The sequence below is a fragment of the Lutra lutra genome, chromosome 4 (assembly GCF_902655055.1).
Source record: "Lutra lutra chromosome 4, mLutLut1.2, whole genome shotgun sequence".
Taxonomy (NCBI): Eukaryota; Metazoa; Chordata; class Mammalia; order Carnivora; family Mustelidae; genus Lutra; species Lutra lutra.
The window spans coordinates 37658149-37675867 of NC_062281.1; the positions used below are offsets into that span (position 1 = coordinate 37658149).

A 17719-nucleotide genomic window follows, 5' to 3' on the forward strand; every position below is an offset into this window, starting at 1 on the left:
GGTTTTTTGCCTCACGCCTCCCTTTGCCCTTCTATTTGCTTCCACTACTCACCCTTGACTTCATTTGGCCCTCTGATTTTGTTTGGTCCAAGTAGTGGTTTATAGTTTTATTTTTCTCTCTGTCTTTGTACTATTGAAAAGGCAGTAACTATAACTGGGCACGTACTGTGGTTCCTTGCTCTACAAGCAACCACTGTCTGACTCCATGCTTGCTCAAGCATTCACGTACCTGCAGGACCCTGACGGGCTTTGGATGGTCCCCCACAGTGCAGGAGGAATATGTGGAGAGACTGAAGGTTTTAAGTAGGTCAGATCCTTACTATAGAGATGGTTTCTCCTTCAGCAGGGGAAATGGATTTAAGGGGATCTCCACTGGAAGCAAACAGTGAAAGAGGGACCAGTTAAGGGACTTTTCACAACAGTCCACATGGAAGCCTGTGCTAAGGCAATGGTTGCTCATGGGAGTGGAGAGAAGATTCCAGATTCCAGAAATACTTTAATGTAGAATTGGCAGGACCTAGTGCTTGTCTAAATATGGGGTTTCTGTCTTGAGTCACCTGGTGGATGAAGGTACCACTTACTGAACACGGGATTTATGCAGAAAGAAGAAATTTGAAGATAAGTAATGGGGGGAAATGTAGATTTCCTTCCGGATATTTTGATTTTGGAACATCCAAGGACGAGCCACCACTGAGGAAGAAACTGGATTTAGGGTTCTTAGGAGCAGGGGGAGCCTAAGGTGGAAATCTGGTTGGACTGGATATTTGAGTTGACTATGACTTTTCCAAAAATCTTTTTTCTCCTTCCCTTCTTCCCTTCCCCTCCCCTCAATCAGAAGTACCGTTTTTCTTTTTTCGAATTTCACTTTTTACTTCCATCATAACTTTTCTGGGAACACACACTATGGCCATCCTCGGTTTATTGTCCTTCAACAGCCTCCTCGGGTAATTTTTAAAGCTGGAATATCTTGAAAATGCAAGAGTCGTAACCGATTGAAGAAAAAACGTGGGGCAGATCTCGTTCCTAAAGCTCACGAATATTTAATTTTTGACTAGGCATTTCCTACAAGTGGGAATGAGTTCAGGCGCTGTGTGTGGCTATGTCCTCCGTCGTATCAAGGAAACCCCCGAGGCCCGACTCCCCTTTCTTGCTCCTCTTCTCAGGACCAGCCCATCTGTCCCTCTCTGTCCCTCATCCGCTCGCCGGCCGGCCGGTCATTTCTACCTAAGCAGTCACTCAATTTCCTGGACGGTGCGGCCAAGGTCTCGACGTGCGGGATCACGCCGGGGCCGCCGGCACCGCGGCACGAGGCCCGGGCGAGTCGGGCCTCTCTCCGGGGGTGGCCGCGCGAGTGCCCCCACCGGTGGCGGCGGCGTCCGCCCCGGGCCGGGAAGGAGGACGCACTGCGGCGAGCCGGTGCCCCGGGAAAGGCGCGCGCAGCCGCCTTGGCCTCGGGCGCCCGCCTGCCCGCATTGTCTCAGCTCCATAGCAACTCGGCGGCGGCGGGGGCCACGCGCGCTGCGCGGCGTCGGCGCGCGCTCCGGCTCCCGCTCCGGCTGCCGGGGAGAGACCGGCGCTACCTGGCGATGGCGCCCTGACGGCCCCGCGCGGGCGCCGGGAACGGCGGCGGCATGCCCGAGAAGCGGCTCACCGCGGGTAGGTGCGGCGGCGGCGGGGACCACACACCCACCTCTGGACGTGACTTCTCGCCCGGGCGTCCCCCCCGCCCCCAAACTTCCCAAAACCTGGCTCCCCTGCGCTCTCTCAGCGTTTTATTACGAATCTCACCCCCCGCTCCCACCACCCCCCTCGCCCCGGACGACCCCCCGTTTGCATTGATTGCCTCATTGACACCGTCTTATTTTGTCTTGCTTAATTCTCCGCTTTGCAGCTGGAATAATGGAAGGCCACAAGGTTAACTTCAGGGTCACAGTGAATTAGTGACCATGCTGGATTCCAGAGGCCCTTCCTCCCCACTTCCACCTTGAATTCCAACTTAAAATTCAATCCATGTGCAGAGAATGAACAGAGGGCCAAAATCTCCCAGAGCTTGCCCGTGTATAAAGCAGGGCTCGGTGCTGTCTCAAATTATTTCATTTATTTTAAAAGGAAATCAGATTTGAGTGAGATAATGTCATATTTTATCTTGTTTCAGAGCCACCAGATATTACAGAAGAAGGATTTGTAAGTACAATTTTAGAGGGCCATCCCCCCTCCCCGGCTTTTTAAAATCATAGTTTGTAGGAAAAAAAGCTGTATATTTTCTTTTCTCCTTTTTGCCAAATGAATATAATAGAAGCTTTGGCTTCGTAACAGCGGTGGTGAGTATAAGGCATTTTTTCTCTCTCTCTTTCCGGGGGTGGCCGCAGCCACCGGTGGGGGGACTTTCTTGAACAGGTACCTTTTTAAGACGAGGCCAGCGGATTTCTATGGTGGATGGTATTTACTGTTCAAGTTCTTTTACATAAATGACCTCATTTAATTTATCTAAACTCTTTCATGACTCCGTGAGAGGTAGGTTTTATCTCCACAGTTTTATTGCCAGGTAGGGGTGCAGTTCCTGGTCTTCTAAACATTAGTACATGGCACTGATTGATAACAAGCGGTCAATTTATAGTTGTAATTACTTTTAAAAGGTACTAAATGTTTTCAGGTCAGACTTCTGGTGAGTTGAGTAGTAATAAGTACTTTGCCTAGTACCTGATATACATGAGCATTTCGGTGAGTGCTATATTTAGGATGGGTTCTGTTGTAACTCCTGTTGGATAATTAAGGAACTTGCTCAAACAGCTAGATAGGAGGTAGCAGAGCTTCTTTCTTTCTAAGGTTGGAGTCCAATTCCAAGAGCCTTGGTTAGGGGGCCCTGTAGGGGCAGAGGGCAGGCTGCCCCAATATGGGCTGCTTTGGCATGAAGATTATTTTGGGTTAAAAAGCAGTTGAAATCTAGCAGATTCAGGAACAGCTCTTTATCTCTCCCACAACTGCCTAAAAAGGATTTAGGTAGAGAATCCAGGAAGAGAACCACCACCACCAAGAATGACATGATGGTATGAACGAGGTACGGTAGAGAGGGAGGAACCTGGCAAGGCCTGTTTGATCCAAGTCCCTTTGTTTCCGAGTGTCCCAGGACACATTTGTTTACCATTTACTTGTTCATCTTCCTATGAATTGGACTCTCTCCCTTGGAAGTCCCGGACCCCTACCCTTCTCCTTAAGTCAGAACAACATACATGCCTCATTTTGCCCGTTTTTGGAATTTCCATGTCTTTGTGGATTCCCCGTGTGTACACTATTAAATCTGATCTTCTCCCGTTAATTTGTCTCATGTAAATGTAATTCTTAGTCATGCTGGAAGACCTTGAGGGCAGACAAGAATTTTTCCTCCCCTTCACCACTTCTCTGTGCTATTTCACTTATGTCTTCTAGCACTTATTTCTCTTGTTGGCCAATTATCTTATTTGCATTTGGCTTTTTATTCAACAAACATGAGTGCCTGTGTATTCACAGTCACTACTACATGCTGAAGAGGTCTCGAAAAGTTTGCAGACTAGCAGAAGGGGCTGTGAGAGGAGAGAGTGAGGGACTCCATCTGTTAGCACCTTCCATTTTCACCCTTCTGGACCTTTGGTCCATGACTGAGGGAGAGAGAGACACATACAGAAAAACGTCAAGTTAGAGACACAAACAGCCCGCCAGAAACTCCACCCATCTTCTTGTTGCCTCAGCGTAACCCTGGGTAGCGGCAGATTTTTTTTTAAACTCCTTCCAGATTGTTCTTCATTCCCGCAGGAGGTCAACATTTCTGGAGCCAATCTTTCCCATACAGTTCCCCCATAAACTGTCTGAGGAGCACTCAGCAGCATTGCACTTAACCATTTGAATAGCCCGCTGACCCTTCAGGTCTTTGTAGCTGTTTGGGAACTCATAACAGCTCCAAGACTCTACTGGCCACTCCTCTTTGTCTTGGTGTCTCCAATACCACCATCTCCTGGTTTCCCGCCTCTCCTGTTCATGTCCTCATTTCTGGCTTCTCTTTCTTTGCCCATCAAAGTGTTGACTTTCTTTAGGACTCTGTTCCACAGACTCCCTCTCAGGGAGCATTTCTTCTTCTATAGTTTTAGCTACTCTTACTTCCCAGAGTCTCCCGATCAATACCTCTCCAGCCCAGACACATTTTCTGATGCCAGACCTTGATAACTGTTGGGTTATGGGGCACCTTCATCAGCTGGATGCCCCTGCATCACCGCCACAGTCATATTCCACACACTCTTTCTCAAGAGTATGATAAAATGAGCTTATCTCTCTGCTCCCCTCAGCCCCGTGCTGTTTTTCTTCCCCTTTTTCTTGTTTTGGTTCATGGTGCCACTGCCATTCTGTTGTCCAAGAAGCCAGAACTTTCTTCCCCTTTCTTCCCTCTCACCTGCAATCATTTACCAAGTTCCTTTCTTAGCTGGGTCTCTTTCTCCATACTCATAGCTACTGTCTTATTTCAGGCCCTCATCCCTGGGCCTGAACTCTGGCAGTCGTCCTAACTGATATCCCTGCCTCCGATATTCCTCTGTCGACTCCAGTTTTTCTTGGCCTAAAGCTTAAAGTGCAAACTCCTGTGCATTGACTTCACTGGATGATATTGCTTTGCTCTGTCTACCTTCAGATTCTCCTCCCATCACTCCAGCCCCGGCTGTCAGATTGCTATTAACTCTTTTAAAGAATTACCATGATCCTTGATTGCTCAACTCTTTTATTAATCCTACTATTTATTGACTGCTGACTACAGGCTAGTATTTAACCTCAAAACAGCTCCATTATGAATCACCCACGTTTCCCAGATGAGGAAGCTGAAGTCCACAACTGTTCACCAACTTGGCCTGAGGCCACACATCTAGGAACCGGCAGAGCCAGAATGTCAAACACCTCCCTTCTGCATTCAAAATCTTTTCTATAACTATTTAGCCTTTTTAAACCTCACCTCCCAACACTTTCCGTGTGATAGACAATGTTCATACCATTTGAGGATTATAAAGTACTTCCACATTTCTTCTGCTCCAGCCGAACTGCAAACTGCTCCTCCTTGCCTTTGCCGCGGGATTTTGTCTCAACTGCCCTCCCCGCCTCTTTCCCAGTCTTTCCCGTCAGGGCCCAGCTCACCTCCTCAAGGACAGCTGACCAACCTCTTGCCACTTGTGGTAGATACCAGTTTGTGACCAGCTTCTCCAGTTCAAGTGCTCACCCAGGATTATCAGTAGATGAAATAATTCATGCTTTGCACATCTATTTACTTCTGTTTTTCAAAAGTAGTCAAAATAATTTTTTCTCGTTAATATTCTTAGAAAAATAATGTGGCAGAGCTCTGTGGATCCCCCCAGATCAATTCTACCCTTTCCCACAATATATGCTAGATACATTGCTTTCTAGATTAGACTTCATTTTCTAGCTAATGTTTACACAGGTTAAATAACCAACCACTACATCATACAGCTAGTACCTGGTCAAGCCACAGTTAGAACCTGGGTCTAACTGACTCAATCTCACACACAAAGGGAGAAAAGATGCCCTTTTCTTCTTTCCTGCTGGCTGGAATGAGGATGTGATGATTGAGCCAAAGCAGTCAGCTGGGATCATGAGGTAGAAGTGGCATCAGCTTTCCAGAAGTAAGATGCAACACTTCTCCTCACATTCCATTGACCATTTGGTTACATGACCACATTTAGTTGCAAGGAAGCTTAGAAAACGTAGTCTTTTAGAATAAATCATTTGTTGTCAGGGACACATTGCCTTGTGTCTATGTAACTTTTTATGTGTATAATTTGCAATTTCTTCACGCAGTTGTGAATTCCTGCAGGGCTGGTACCGGGTCTCAGACAACTTAATATTCCCTGTGGTGTGTAGCACAATGTCCAGAATGTGCTATTAGATGATTAATAAATTTTTGTTGATGGGTATTTTCATATATGATAGTGTGATGTGTTTATTTTTTATTTTGTTTTATTTAAAACATTTTTAGAGTTGACACTCAATGTTAACATTAGTTTCAGAGGTACAACACAGTGATTCAGCTTCTCTATATGTTATGCTATGTTTCACTTATCATTTTTTGCAAAGTTTCTTTTGATACATGTTCTATATTTCTCAAGCACCTCTCTCGGCATTCTTCCATTTCAGTGTCTTTGTTAATTTTGTATTTGATTGGTTTTTGATAATTCTCTCTTAGGGAAAATACATACAAAATGTTAATACATTCAATTTTCTCATTGGTCCCTCCGGGGGAATATTTTTAATTACAAAAGCAATGTATGAATATTCTTATAACTGATCCAGATAATAAAAGTGATAAGGTGAATGCTTCTTATCATCACTTCCCTCTAGCCAAGCCCCTTTCATTTTTATATTCCATAAAACCTGAAATATAAATCTGTCATGGCAAGAAAAGTAGAGTTCAGACTGCTTTATGTAGCACTGGGATTTGGTTACGCATTAGGTATACATTGAGAAGAGTTTCAAGTGAGAGTGACTGTTAAATTATTTTTAACTTTAAAATAGAAAATAAATTCATTTTAAAGACTTAATTACCTGACTCTTAAATCCAAAATAATCACTTTTTTTTCTTGTGCCTTCAAATATTTTTAAAAAGATTAATTTTTTAGAGGGGGAGGGGCAGAGAGAGAGAATCTTTCAAGCAGACTCCCTACTGAGCAAGGAGCCTGACCCAGACCCCTAGATCATGACCTGAGCTGAAACCAGGAGTTGATGCTTAACCAACTGAGCCACACAGGCACCTCTAAAAGTTGCTTGAATCTATGCAAGAGGGTAGGTCATGTCTCAAAAATAGTCTTTGTAGAGTAAAAATTTTATAGTATGATGATTTCTTTCTTGGATGATTATCTGATACATAAAGCCTACAGTTTCATTAATTTTAAAAGCAGATGCCATTTAAAAAAGAAAAAGATTAAAAAAAAAAAAGCAGATCCCTTTATTTTTACTACCAAAACAAGAGAGACTAACTAGCTTCATGTAGTATTTACTGTATCTTACTTGTTAAAAATGATATGCCTTTTTAGCTAATCCTTAGCTCATTCAAATTCATACTCTGTGTGGATAGGTTGAATGAAATTATAATAAACAGGTGGCATTCTGTGGGAAAGGTGGAGGGCAGGAGCCGGTAGATGTAGGTACCATTCCTTCTTCCCCCCAGTGCCCTTTCTTTTCTTAAGAGGGTGTGCCAGAAGTGTTTCTAGCAAGTCATTTGGAAACTGAGACAGGTCCTGGAGGTCCTTTGGAAAGTGTTAGGCCATTTGGAATTCTTCCATCTCTGCGGAGTCCAATTCTCTGGTTGAAATCAAATTCTCTGGTGTTTTCTGGAACTGCAGAAGCTGCATTAGAATTCCATCAGTAAGGGGCACCTGGATGGCTCAGTCGTTAAGCGTCTGCCTTCGGCTCAGGTCATGATCCCGGGGTTCTGGGATCGAGCCCCGCATCGGGCTCCCGGCTTGGTGGGAAGCCTGCTTCTCCCTCTCTCACTCCCCCTGCTTGTGTTCCCTCTCTCGCTGTGTCTCTCTGTCAAATAAATAAATATTAAAAAAAAAAAAAAAAAGAATTCCATCAGTAAGTTAGTGAACGAGTATATTGTTAAGCAACTACTTGCACATAACGCTTTATTAGGCCCTACTGGGGACCCACATTCAGTCACTATTTCCCAAAGTGGTATAGTTTCTGATTGCAGAGATGATTTTAATGTGAAACAATAAGAGGATAAGCAGTTTATATTTAAGTGTGAATTTTGAGGCTTGAAACAAAAGTGCATTAGGACTTAGGGAATCTTTTTACCTATGCGTAGGGTGTAAAATGGAAGAAGAGTTGATAAAGAGTGGAAGATGCTGTCTTTAAAATGAGAATATCAGGTTGTAAGGGCCTTTTTACAGGGTGAAAGCCTTAGGGTAGTTGGCCAAATGAACTGACTAAAGCCACGCAGGTATGATTCCAGATGAAACTGAATGAAAGGAAATGGAGAGCTTCTCCATATCTTTGAGAGTTTCTTCCAGGGGAGAGAATTAGAACAGAAATCAAATAAGTACTGCTGGATAGGTGCTGATTATAGTTTGTGATGATTATTCTTGGGAATGAAAGGAGGAGAGTCCATACTTCTGGTCTTCTTTGTATGACCTACTCTTATTTTTTTTTTTTTAAGATTTTATTTATTTATTAGAAAGAGAGAGAGAGAAGAGAGCACAAGCAGAGGGATCAGGGGCAGAGGGAGAAGCAGGCTCTGTGCTGAGCCAGGAACCTGATGTAGGACTCAATCCCCGGACTCCTGAACTGAGCCAAAGGCGGACGCTTAACCAACTGAGCCACCCAGGAGTCCTGAGCTACTCTTACTTCCTCCCTCGTTCATAGATTACATTCGTAATACAGTCAATTTCATGATCTAGAGAGGGTCAGAGAAATATACTATGTGCTCTTGAATTTCCCAAAATGCTTTGATGTAAGTAAGGTACACTTTCAGCAAGCCACTTGTGGAGTTTGTTTCATCTTGTGTCCTCCTTTTCTGACTGTTTTCATCTTTTAACAATATCTCTCTTTTTTATTTTATTAATATTGTTTTATTAGAGTCTATTAAGTTATTAGTCCTTTCAGATTTCATGTCCTTAGTGTAATCATTCAAGCATTCATGCAACAAAAATGTTGTAATCATCTATTATCTAAAAACATTGAGAATTTATTTATTTATTTAGATTTACTTATTTATTTTGAGAGAGAGAGAGCAGGGGAAGGGGCAGAGGAAGAGAGAGAGAGAGAGAGAGAGAGAGAGAGAATCTCCGGCAGAGCCCACGCTGAGCACAGAGGCTTGATTCTGGGACCCCAAGACCATAATCTGAGCCAAAATTGAGAGTCAGGTGCTTGACCAACTGAGTCACCCAGGTGCCCCTAAAAGCATTGGGAATTTCAAAAGTGAATAAAAAACAGTCTTGCATGCCTGGGTTGCTCAGTGGGTTAAGCCTCTTCCTTCAGCTTGGGTCACGATCTCAGGGTTCTGAGATCAAGCCCCGCATGGGGCTTTCTGCTAAGCAGGGAGCCTGCTTCCCCCGCTCTCTCTGCCAGCCTCTCTGCCTGCTTGTGATCTTTCTCTTTCTCTCTCTGTCAAATAAATAAATAAAATCTTTTTTTTAAAAAGGTCTTTTTCTTCCAAAAGTTCACAATCCAGTGGGTGAGATGTGTAAACAGGCAGTTTTAGTATGAAGTATTAAAGATTGTGATGGGGAAACATAGATACTTTTGGGAAAGACAAAGGATAGATAGAATAAAGTAAGAAAAGATTTTCTAGGTAGAATAATTAACATGTACAGAGGTGCAGAACTGTAAAAAAATTGCTATGACTGAAGTGTGGTAGTCTGAGTTGGGATTGGACAGCTCGGCGGTAGCCAAATTGCATTCAACATAAACTTTTTGTGATACAAAGGATTGGGGATTAGGGGACAGGTGGATCTCTTTGTATTATCTGAGATGTGATTAGAAAGTCCGACTCATAGTGTGGTGTGATTAAGGAGGGGTAGGGAAGATGAGGTTTGGCATGTTATGACCAGGAGGGTGGAGCAGAGGTGCTAGGGGTCTGACCCTGAGTGGGTTGGATCCCAGGGTAGTGGTCAGAAGATGTTCAGATGTCCAGGGGTTTATTCCAGAAAGAATGATAGTGATTTGGGATCTGTCATTCAGTACACAGGAGGCTAAGAAGGCTGTCCGTAAAGTGCCAAGAGACTTGGGTATTGTTTCCTTGTACATAAGTCTCCACTCCTTTATACTATGAAAAAATTAAAACATACAAGGAAATTGAAAGAACTATATAATGAACCCCTATATACCCACCACCAAGATGTCACAGTTATTAACATTTTGTGACATATGTTTTTACATGTTTCTATCCTGTCCACCATGCCATCCATCCATCAATCCATGTTTTAAATCTGTTTCAAAGTAAGTTGCAGGTATGCACCCTAAACAGTTCTCTCTCTCTGTTTTTTTTAGAAAGAGACCGAGAGCACAAGCAGGGGTTGGGGGTAAGAGCAGAAGGTGAGGGAGGGAGAATCCCAAGCAGGCTCCATTCCCAGCGCAGAGCCCGATGCAGGGCTCGTCTCACGACCCTGAGATCATGACCTGAGCCAAAATCAAGAGTCAGATGCTCAACTGACTGAGCCACCTGGGTGGCTCTGTATTCATTAGACAGTAATTTCCCATTACCCCCTCCTAAGCCTCTGGATACAATTAATCTACTTTCTGTAGATTTGACTATTCTAGGTACCTCATATAAGTAGAATCATACAAGATTCATCCTTTCATGTCTGGCTTATTTTATTTAGCATAACATTTTCAAGGATCATCCATGTTGTTGCATGAATCAGAATTTCATTCCTTTTTAAGGCTAAATAACATTCCATGTAGTATATACCACATCTTGTTTATCCTTGGTATGTCTGTGGACATTTAAGTTGTTTCCACTTTTTGGCTATTATGAATAATGAATGCCACTATGAACATGGGTGTACAAAATTCTGTTTGTGTCCCTGCCATCAGTTCTTTTGGGCGTATACCCAGAACTGGAATTGCTGGGTCATATGGTAATTATGTATTTAATTTTTTGAGGAACTGCCACACTGTGTTGCACAGGAGCTGGGCTATCTCACATTCCCACCAGCAGAGTACAAGGGTCCGAATTTCTCCACATCGTCACTAATACTTGTTATTTTACTTTTTTTTTTTTTATTGCAGCCCACCTCGTAGATGTGAAGTGATAGCTCATTGTGGTTTTGATTTTAATTTCTCTTATTGCTAGTGATGTTAAGGTCTTTTTACATGCTTATTGACTATTTGAATATCTTCTTTGGAGAAATATCTATACAAGACTTTTGCCCATTTAAAAAATTTGGGTTGTTGGGGCGCCTGGGTGACTCAGTGGGTTAAGCCTCTGCCTTCGACTTAGGTCATGATCTCAGGGTCCTGGGATCAAGCCCCACATCGGGCTCTCTGCTCAGCGGGGGCCTGCTTCCTCCTCTCTCTGCCTGCCTCTCTGCCTACTTGTGATTTCTGTCTGTCAAAAAAATAAATAAATAAAATCTTTAAAAAAAAATTGGGGTTGTTTATCTTTTTCTTGCTTGTTAGATGTATGATTTGTAAATATTTTCTTACATTCTGTAGGCAGTCTTTTCCCTTTCTCAAGAGATGCCTTCGATGCACAAAATTTTAAGATTTTCATGAAGTCCAATTTTTCTTTGGTTACTCATGCTTTTGGTGTAATATCTAAGAATCCATTGGCAAATACAAGGTCATAAAGAATTATCTTTATGTGTTTTTTTTTTAAGATTTTTTATTTATTTATTTGACAGAGATCACAAGTAGGCAGAAAGGCAGTCAGAGAGAGAGAGAGAGAGGGAAGCAGGCTCTCTGCTGAGCAGAGAGCCCGATGTGGGGCTCGATCCCAGGACCCTGGGATCATGACCTGAGCCGAAGGCAGAGACTTTAACCCACTGAGCCACCCAGGCGCCCCTATCTTTATGTTTTTTTAAAGTATTTTATAGTTTTAGCTCTTATATTTGGGTCTTTCACCCATTTTGAGTTAATTTTTGTGTATGGTATAAGGTAAGGTTCTAACTTCATTTTTTTGCATATGAATATTTAGTTTCCTAGCACCGTGTGTTGAAAAATAGTGTCCTTTCCTCATCGAATGGTCTTTAGCACCCTTGTTAAAAATCATTTGAGCATGTATGAGAGGGTTTATTTATGAAACTCTATTCCAGTGGTCTATAGCTCTGTTTTTTTATGCCATACTGTTTTGATTACTATAGTTTTGTAGTAAGTATTGAAATCAGGGTATGTGAGTCTTCCAAACTTGTTCTTTTTCAAGATGGTTTTGCTATTTGAGATCCCTTGAAATTCCATATGAGTTTTAGGATGAGTTTTTCTATTTCTGCAAAAAATAGTGTTATTGGGATTTTGGTGGAGATCTGTTATAAATAATGTTATTGGGATTTTGGTACTGAATCTGTAGGTTGTTTTGGGTGGTATTGTCATCTTAATAATACTGTCTTCCAATTCATAAACATGGTATGTCTTTCCAGGTATTTATGTCTTCTCTTCTTTGCAGCAAATTTCTTTGTAAGTGAAATTATTTTCTTAATTTCATTTTTGGACGTAGGTAGCTTTTTATTTTTATTTATTTATTTATTTATTTTAAGATTTTATTTATTTATTTGACAGACAGAGATCACAAGTAGGCAGAGAGGCAGGCAGAGAGAGAGAGGAGGAAGCAGGCTTCTTGCAGAGCAGAGAGCCTGATGTGGGGCTCGATCCCAGGACCCTGGGATCATGACCTGAGCCGAAGGCAGAGGCTTTAACCCACTGAGCCACCCAGGCGCCCCATTAGGTAGCTTTTTAATATCAAGTTGTACGGTCAAAATGTCTGCATGCAATTACTAATCAAGATTTTTTAATGGCGATCTCTTAAAATTCTTGAATAGTCTCTGCTGTTAAGAAACTATTTCACCCAATAAGAGTTAAAAAATTTTTAGACTATTTTTTGTAACCATTCTAAATTGTAAGATTTGAAATTAAGATTTAATAGTTATTTTTCTCATGACAGATATAATGTCAGAATTTCTTAGGGCAAACAAATTGATTTAGCAATCAAAGAAATGTTTCATATGATGAAACTATGTATATGAAACAGCATATGCCTACATTTTTTAAAAATTATTTTTATTAACATATACTGTATTATTTGCCCCAGAGGTACAGGTCTGTGAATCGTCAGGCTTACACATTTCACAGCACTCACCATAGCACATACCCTCCCAATGTCCATAATGCGTACATTATTTTTTGAGTGATCACCTTGTGTCTAGCTTGGCTAGGCATACTACAGGCACACATCCATTGCCAATAGACAGAAATATCTGATGTATGTGAAGGTAGAGATTCGGGGTGATCATCTGCAGCCTTCCACGATCTCCCTTTCCCTCTTCCTCCAGGCTGTCAGCACCTTTGGCTGTGCACTGTTTTCTTGGACATCTCAAACAAACTCTTCTGGCAGCTTCGTGGGACACTGATACGCTCTGCAGATAGCTAATAAATCTATGTCTAGGAGCCTGAGCAACTCTTTGGCTATGCTTAGCGTTTTACAGAGGAGCAGTGGGTGTGGGATATAACTCATCAGTTGGCTTCTCCAGGGGAGGGAGATGGACACGAGGAGTCCCAAACCAGGTTGCTCACAACCAGAGGTCACGATCTTGGGAGCTCTAGTCACCCCTGGCTGTGCCTGGTTGCCCTGAAGGATGAAGAGGTCCACTTTGACTTGACCCATTGAATTCTGTTGTCTGCACATCACTGTGTCATTGCATCCTAGTGGGAAGCTTTGTTTAGAAAGGAGAAAAGAAAGGCTATGTGTACTTTAGGAGGAAGCAGCAAAAATAGGTGCATCCTGGTGGATGTAGTTTTGGAAATATGGTCTGTCCTATCCACTGATTGATGACAGTATTCCTAATCTAAAGTTTATCAGTACTGGATTCTACATTGGAAATTAGATGAATGGCTTTGGTTTAATGTGTGAACGGCTTGAAAGGAAGTTGGAAACTTGGATTATTTTTCTACTTCTGCCATTAGCTAACTGTGATCACCTTTACTATGTTTTGCTTTCCACCTTTCTTTGCTCAAGCATTTCTCTCTGTACTCTGCATTATTGCCTCTCATAAATGTATTTCTAATTATAGAATTTGAAGTTATTTCAAATGCTGTTTTTTCCACTCAAGTCTCTTCTGATTCCTCCTACCAGATAGTATGTTTCCTTCCTTTGAGAGGAAACATTTAATATTGTAATTTTCCTTTGGTATCTATCATATTCTTTCTTGGACTTTGGTTTATGTCTGTCTTTGCCTTATGTCATCCTTCTCATTTACAAGGTCTTCTTTGCATATCTTGCATCTTTTAGGGTGGTGAACTAATTGTAGTTTATCTGATTTGAGGGTGCAGCAAAATAAATTTTTAAGTAAAAAAATTTTTGTCCATCATAATTAGCCAGCACATAAAAACTATTTTGCTTAACCCTCTTTCAAGAAGAAACTTGAGAAGTTTGGACTAAAAACGGAAAAGGTGACTTCACTTTCACAGATGGCGCACCTGTAGTACATGAAAAAACAGGTTTCAAGTGTGTATTCAATTCTGAAAAAACGTTCCTGCCTTCCATTGCATCATTCAGCAGAGAATCTGTGTTGCAAATTTTGCAGCCGGGTTCATGGAATGATGTAATGGAGGAATTGATTGCAACTCCGTGTTCTTCTTGATTGTACCATTAATAACCATCACCAGTTTATTGGTTATTTGGAATATATTAATCCCAAATATGGCGACTTAGTTCCTTTTAATAGAGCCCCATGACTAGATTGTGAAGACTTACTAGAGAAACTGAGCTGCTTCTTTAGAACAAGGCCTTAGAAAAAAAAATTTTTTTAAATAAAGAGTTTTGAGAATAAAGGGTTTATTAACATCCTTAATAAATAAGGATAAAGAAATAGTAAGTCAATGGTTGAATCAAGATTCTTGTTATGACAAGATGTCTGAATGCATTGGTCTAGAAACTTCAGTGAGAAAGTAATGCTCATTTTTTTAGAGAATTGCAGGTCTTCCTGTTAAGGTGCAGCAGAAGGACGGAGAAGATGGCACTCGAAGACCATGCTTCTTTCTTCTTCTTTTTTTTTTTTTTAAGATTTTATTTATTTATTTGCAAGAGCAAGAGTGAGAATTAGAGAGAGAGCAGGGAGAGGGGGAGAAAAGAAGCAGAACCCCCAACAGGGGCCTCCATCCCAGGACCCTGGGATCATGACTTGAGCTGAAGGCACATGCTTAACTCACTGAGCCGCCCAGATGCCCGTCATGCTTATTTCTATTGTAGAACTTTCCTAATAGTAGCAGGAGTGCTGGTATTTCATGTGGGGAGAAATTAAGATACAACTTCAGAAAAGAAATCCAAATTTTGATGTTTTTGAATACTTTGAGTTTCTGTGGCTGTGGATGCAAACCCAAGGGCGTGGCTGAATGTCCAGGAAAGGCCCTACTGTGTGGCTCCGTTTCAGGGGGACCCAAGGTTACTGGAAACAAACTGCTCACCAGGGTCTTGGGACACTGCTGCTTGATGAAGGTCTGTGGACCAGAGCTGCCCAAGACACTTAGTCCTTGCTGAGATGAGTCAGAAATCGAGAGAAAATGCTTAGAAACTTTATGCTGTGTTGACAGTATGCATTTATCTATGGAATTGAGTAATCAACAATTGGCCTTTTGTATTATGTATATCTTTTATTTTATTTTCTAGTTAATCCATTCTTACTGTATTTTACAAGTTATTTGTCTGAAACTTGAGGATTAGGGAAAAAAACAAAACAGTTACTTCATCACAGAGAGTTTAGAAATCACTGAGTTATAGTCTCTGAGAAGGGTGAGGCATCAGGAAATGAATATATGAATCTGAGGATTATCTAGAAGTTTCTGGCTATGTGGCCAGCCAAATTCTAGGCAATATGTAGGTCCACCTGACTCTGTAAAATATACATTCTGTTTTAGAGATGAAATTTTAAAATACGATGCTATTTTAGAGAAATTAGCAAGGGACTGTACTCCACCACTGTTATTAATTAAAAATACTCACGCTCCCCATCTGCAGATTTTTGATCATGAGCCCAGTAGTGCAGAGTTTGGTCACCCTTATGGTGGTACACAGTGCCTTCTTCTACCTTGGAGCTCCTAAGAATGCTTATTAAGTTCAGTTGATTTCTCCTAAGAGTTAGCAGAAAGTAGGTAGTTCACTAAATAAAGTCCAGAAAATTAAAGTCACTTTGAAAGGTAAAATTTGAAAGCTTATTAGCTGTATGGAGCTTTCACCAGATGTTACCTGCTTTGTTCTGCTTTATTGGATCTTCGGGAGTCAGAGCTTTGAGAATATATTACTGAGGCACTACTATGAATGTAGAAGATTTATGAGATCCTAGGTTACTTGTTGTTGTTCTAATCAGTTGAGATTTTTAGTAAATGAAATCCTTAGTTTGGTGTGGTTTTAAAAGCTCACAGATTTTTTAGTAAGTTCTTGATATACGCCCTGTTGGTTATTTATCACTCTATTTTCCAATTGCACTACAGATGCTTAAAGAAATTACCCTGAAAAATGTATTTTCCAAGTTAATATTCTACGGTATCTTCCTTTTACCACAACGTTATATTCAACAGATTTTTTAAATTGACCAATATAAGAAGAAAATAATCAGCCATATGAAATAATAGCATTGTGACATATTGTCACCTTTCACGTTAGATTTGCAAAGTGGAAATATAATTATGAATAACAAAATAAACACATGTTCTATATAACAGAGTATGCCCTGATGTGCTTTTGACACAATGGAAACAATTGCTAACAAAATAAGGTGTTTTATTTGGAAGAGAGAATTTGTTCTTGGCAGTGGCTTTCCAATTTTGCCAATTTTAAAAGCGACTATGTTGGTGGGTGAGATAGTTATGAAAAAAACATATACAATCTCTATGCTTAGAACACATGCATTGTCAAAGTTTCTTCACGCAAAAGTTAAGCAGGACGCAAATTACTAAGGCTATCTCATTCTGAGGAGAAAGCAATAGAATATTTTCTTTTCTTGGTTTATCACTTCCATGGGGGCAATTTAAGAAATATACATTCTGGGGCGCCTGGGTGGCTCAGTGGGTTAAGCCGCTGCCTTCGGCTCAGGTCATGATCTCGGGGTCCTGGGATCGAGTCCCGCATCGGGTTCTCTGCTCGGCAGAGATCCTGCTTCCCTCTCTCTCTCTCTGCCTGCCTCTCCATCTACTTGTGATCTCTCTCTGTCAAATAAATAAATAAAATCTTTAAAAAAAAAAAAAAAGAAATATGCATTCTGAATTTCATTTTAACTCCGAACACTGGTTCTGCCTTTATTGATTCTGTCATGATTTTTATGAAATATATATAATATAAATATAAATACTATATATACATCAATGTAGGAAAATAAGTTTATGGGAAATTGTGTATGATGGTTTGTACTACATTTCGTTTAAGTACTGTACTGTATTTTTCATGAGCTCTGTTTTCTACTTTGGCATACTAGCAAAATCTTCGAAGAGTATGCTCTGTTTTATTTTGTTGTGTCTTCCTTCCAGAGATTGTAGCACTGTATTCTGTTTATAGCAAGGACTTGCTGTGGACAGACTAAAAAAGATCTGAAGATCTACCTTATAATCTACTGATAAGCAGAATTAGAGAATAATATTGACATGTTTTAAAACACCTTAGTATAAGCATAATATTGTGTTTTATGTTTTTGCAGGAAGATTCTTTGGCAACAGATGATTTCCTTGTGGACTACTTTAATGAATTCCTAAGCCTTCCAGTGAGTGTATTATTATGTTCTATGGAATTAATTATCAAAGCAAATACTGTAATTACTGGATTATCTTGTAAGACAAATTTATCAGGGATAGTGTTTTTTAAAACCATTAATTAAAGCATTTAGGTAAAGTTTATATCTTTTTATGGAGTTAATCATTTGGGTTTGAATCATATTTAGGAATTACTGAAGAAAGCTGAGTCAGTTATACACAATAAAAATGAATGAATGGATGGATGGATGATATGAAAGCTGGAATTTTTCTAGCCATTAAAAGTATTCTGTACAAAAAT

At 40.9% G+C, this 17719-nt stretch overlaps 1 protein-coding gene across 1 annotated transcript; it reads left to right on the plus strand.

The window, feature by feature from the left end:
• The first annotated feature begins 1074 nt into the window (after positions 1–1074).
• LOC125097247 (translation initiation factor IF-2-like) lies at positions 1075–17712 on the plus strand. The gene is made up of 4 exons (XM_047724870.1): positions 1075–1656; positions 2156–2184; positions 17367–17429; positions 17607–17712. The coding sequence occupies exons 1-3, from the start codon at positions 1075–1077 to the stop codon at positions 17419–17421; spliced, it is 666 nt and encodes a 221-aa protein (XP_047580826.1). The 3' UTR covers positions 17422–17429; positions 17607–17712.
• Positions 17713–17719: the final 7 nt, after the last annotated feature.